The sequence below is a fragment of the Microtus ochrogaster genome, assembly GCF_000317375.1.
Source record: "Microtus ochrogaster isolate Prairie Vole_2 chromosome 14 unlocalized genomic scaffold, MicOch1.0 chr14_random_1, whole genome shotgun sequence".
Classification (NCBI taxonomy): Eukaryota; Metazoa; Chordata; class Mammalia; order Rodentia; family Cricetidae; genus Microtus; species Microtus ochrogaster.
Genome location: NW_004949096.1, coordinates 6,754,017 through 6,756,843, shown reverse-complemented (window position 1 = coordinate 6,756,843; position 2,827 = coordinate 6,754,017). Strand labels below are relative to the sequence as shown.

The 2,827-nt window shown below is 54.6% G+C and overlaps 1 protein-coding gene across 1 annotated transcript; it reads left to right on the top strand.

Moving 5' to 3' along the window:
• The first annotated feature begins 318 nt into the window (after positions 1-318).
• On the top strand, positions 319-2,442 carry C14H11orf91 (chromosome 14 C11orf91 homolog). The gene is made up of 2 exons (XM_005364069.2): positions 319-870; positions 2,023-2,442. The coding sequence occupies exons 1-2, from the start codon at positions 375-377 to the stop codon at positions 2,106-2,108; spliced, it is 582 nt and encodes a 193-aa protein (XP_005364126.1). The 5' UTR covers positions 319-374; the 3' UTR covers positions 2,109-2,442.
• Positions 2,443-2,827: the final 385 nt, after the last annotated feature.

Genomic DNA, 2,827 nt, shown 5'->3' with positions numbered 1-2,827 from the left:
GCTGAATTTCTCTCGTAACCTTGACCAACTCCGGGAGCAGTATTAGTATTCGAGAGCAGCAGAAATCGAATTGAAGGGCGCTGGGAGGAGCCTAGCCGAGACGAAAGGGAGCCCCGGCAATTTTGGAGTCAGTAGGGAAGGGCTGCAGCGGGGACCAACAAAGACCGAAAACGAACCTGGCTTTCCGCCCAGGCAGCTCGCGGGGCGGGGCCTTCGCTCTCGAGAGCCCCTCCTTCTCGGGGCGGGGCGAGAGCGAAGGGTGGGGCCGCGCTCCGTCGGGGCGGGGCCTGTGGAATCTCCGAATTCCTAGACGCGGGGCCTTGGCACGCGTCTCCCGGCGCGGGGTTCCTCTCACGCAGCCACCCTTTCAAAAGATGCCGAAGGGGCGGCGCGGCAGCCAGAACCCCAAGATGAGCCAGCGGCCGGCTCCGCCCCTCTACTTCCCGTCGCTCTATGACCGGGGCATCTCGTCGTCTCCGCTGAGCGACTTTAACATCTGGAAGAAGCTCTTTGTGCCACTGAAGACAGGCGGGGCGCCGGCTGCCGGGGTGACGGGGATAGCGGGGGTCCGACCCCTGCCTCTGGCACCCCCAGCCACGGTGCCGCCGCCGCCTGGCCTGGGTCCCCCCAGCGAGCGCCCGTGCCCTCCGCCCTGGCCGTCCGGCCTGGCCTCTATACCCTATGAGCCTCTGCGCTTCTTCTACTCGCCGCCGCCAGGGCCCGAGACGGCAACTTCAGCCCTGGTCCCCGGCTCCACGACCTCCTGGCTCGCCACCGCCTCCCACCCCGAGGAGCTGTGCGAGCTAGAGATCCGGATTAAGGAGCTGGAGCTGCTCACCATCACTGGAGACGGCTTCGACTCCCAGCGCTGTGCGTGACCGCCAACCGAGCCCAACCCTAGCTGCCCTAATTGTCCGCTAGAGTCCATCAGTCGCCAGGATGTGACCCCAGACTGTCCCCAGCCCAGAGTCCCACTTCCAAAATCTGCCCTCCAAAGGTCCAGACCCCCACGTGCTGAATTTCAACCGACCCCTGCCTCAATACACCTGAGTTATTCAAGTCCTTAGTGTTAAACCCCACCCCTCAGGGGCTCGCCCTCTGGGTCTTGACACCTGAAGTACCCCCTTCCTAAACTTCACCTTCCTACACAACAGTACCACATTTCTGTGGTCTGGAACTTCACCCACCACAGGCTGCCTATCTCTAGAGGCCTTAATCTTCAATATTCAGTCTTAAATTGGAGTCTGTGGGTGGGAAGAGATGGTAGGAACTGCCCAAACCTTGAAGGCCCTCAGTCATTCAATGAGGAGCCCTGGCCTCTGTCCTTCCATGGGCCCCATGCCTTATAGCCCTCTGACAGAATCTTGGACTCTGACATCTGATCTTAGGACTCAGGTTTTGGGGATCTACCCCAGAGCTGACCAAGTGTATTGGTGTAAGCAGGAGTCCTCTGGAAAATGAACTGATTCCTCTGCCAGGGAGTTAAATCCAACTGCATTTCCAGAAGGGCCAATTGTTCAGGCTTTCGTAGTCATAGGCTGTCCTTTTTCAGCGTCTGTTCTAAGGCTTGAATTTGACTACTAGAGGAGGACAGATATCATTGGAAAGACCATTTCACCTGTTACGTTACTCCCTTCTGCCACACAGGGAGGTGAAGTATGAAAAAGGACCAACTTAGGCTGGCACAGCCATGGGAATGGTCTCCAATTCATCCTGTAGGATACACTTTTGCATAGGCACAGGAGACGTCCCTAGAGTTAGTCTTTTCACTCATAGGATTACATGTGTTTGGGCTGCTAAGGAGACTTTATTTAGGGTTGTGCACAATTGCTTCTCAGAAGCTTGCTCTGGAAGTTAGAAGATTCCTCCTTTGAGCGGAGGTGGTACACGCCTCCCAGTACTTAGGAGGCTGAGGCAGAGGGTTCAGGAGATCCAGAACAGCCTGGAGCTACATAGGAAGACCCTGAGAAACAAACCAAAAGCCTTCCCAGCTACAGCTGAGTCTGTTTTGCTCTCCTGCAGATAAATTCCTGAAGGCGCTGAAAGATGAAAAATTACAAGGACTGAAGACGACCAGGCAACCTGGAAAGTCGGCCCCTGTCTCCTGAGGAGCTGCCCTCCAGAGCTGGGCAGCCACCTCCTTAGGTGTTAGTGCTTAGATAATGTGTCCTGTTTGTTGTCATTTCAAAGATGGTTATTTTCTGTTCTGTCTTTACTACTGTTATTGTTGCTCCCGGAACATATGTCACATACAGTGCCTACCTGCATGGTAAATCTCATGGCGTTTGTCCTCTCTGCTGATGTTGGGAACCACTCTCATGGGGTGTAGGATTGCTGTCTGACCTGCTTGCTATTCCAAGTCTCCTGCAGTCTGAGGAGCAGAGCCAACACTGTCACTGCTAGACACAGCAGGCTGGCCCATGTATGGGAGAGATGTAGGGCCCCACGATCAAGGCCCACAGACTAATTGTGAAAGAGAGTTGTTTCTCACAGGAAGTCCCACGGTCAAGGCACTGGCAGGTGAGAAGCCTGTTCTCTGCTTTCAGTGCGGCATTTTGAATGTTGCATCATCTGGAGGGGAAGGACAGTGTGTCTTCCCTCATGTGGCAAAAAAAGCCTAAGAGGAGAAGGGACTCAGTCCTGAAAACTGGCTTTATAGTGACATTAATTTGATGAAAGAGGGGTGGGCTTGTGACCCACACACCTCTGTAAGGCCTTGCTTTCCTCCACACACAGTTCACTGGAAATTAATCTTTCAAGATAATTTTGGAGGGAATAGAAGTATTCACATAACAGCACAGGGTATCTAGCACCCAGTAGAGAGACC

Bases quoted from the DNA above. Each gene is read 5' to 3' on its own strand.
- C14H11orf91 (XM_005364069.2), top strand. From the start codon at position 375: ATGCCGAAGGGGCGGCGCGGCAGCCAGAACCCCAAGATGAGCCAGCGG. The intron at 871-2,022 runs GTGCGTGACCGC...GCTCTCCTGCAG, and splicing joins CGGCTTCGACTCCCAGCGCT to ATAAATTCCTGAAGGCGCTG.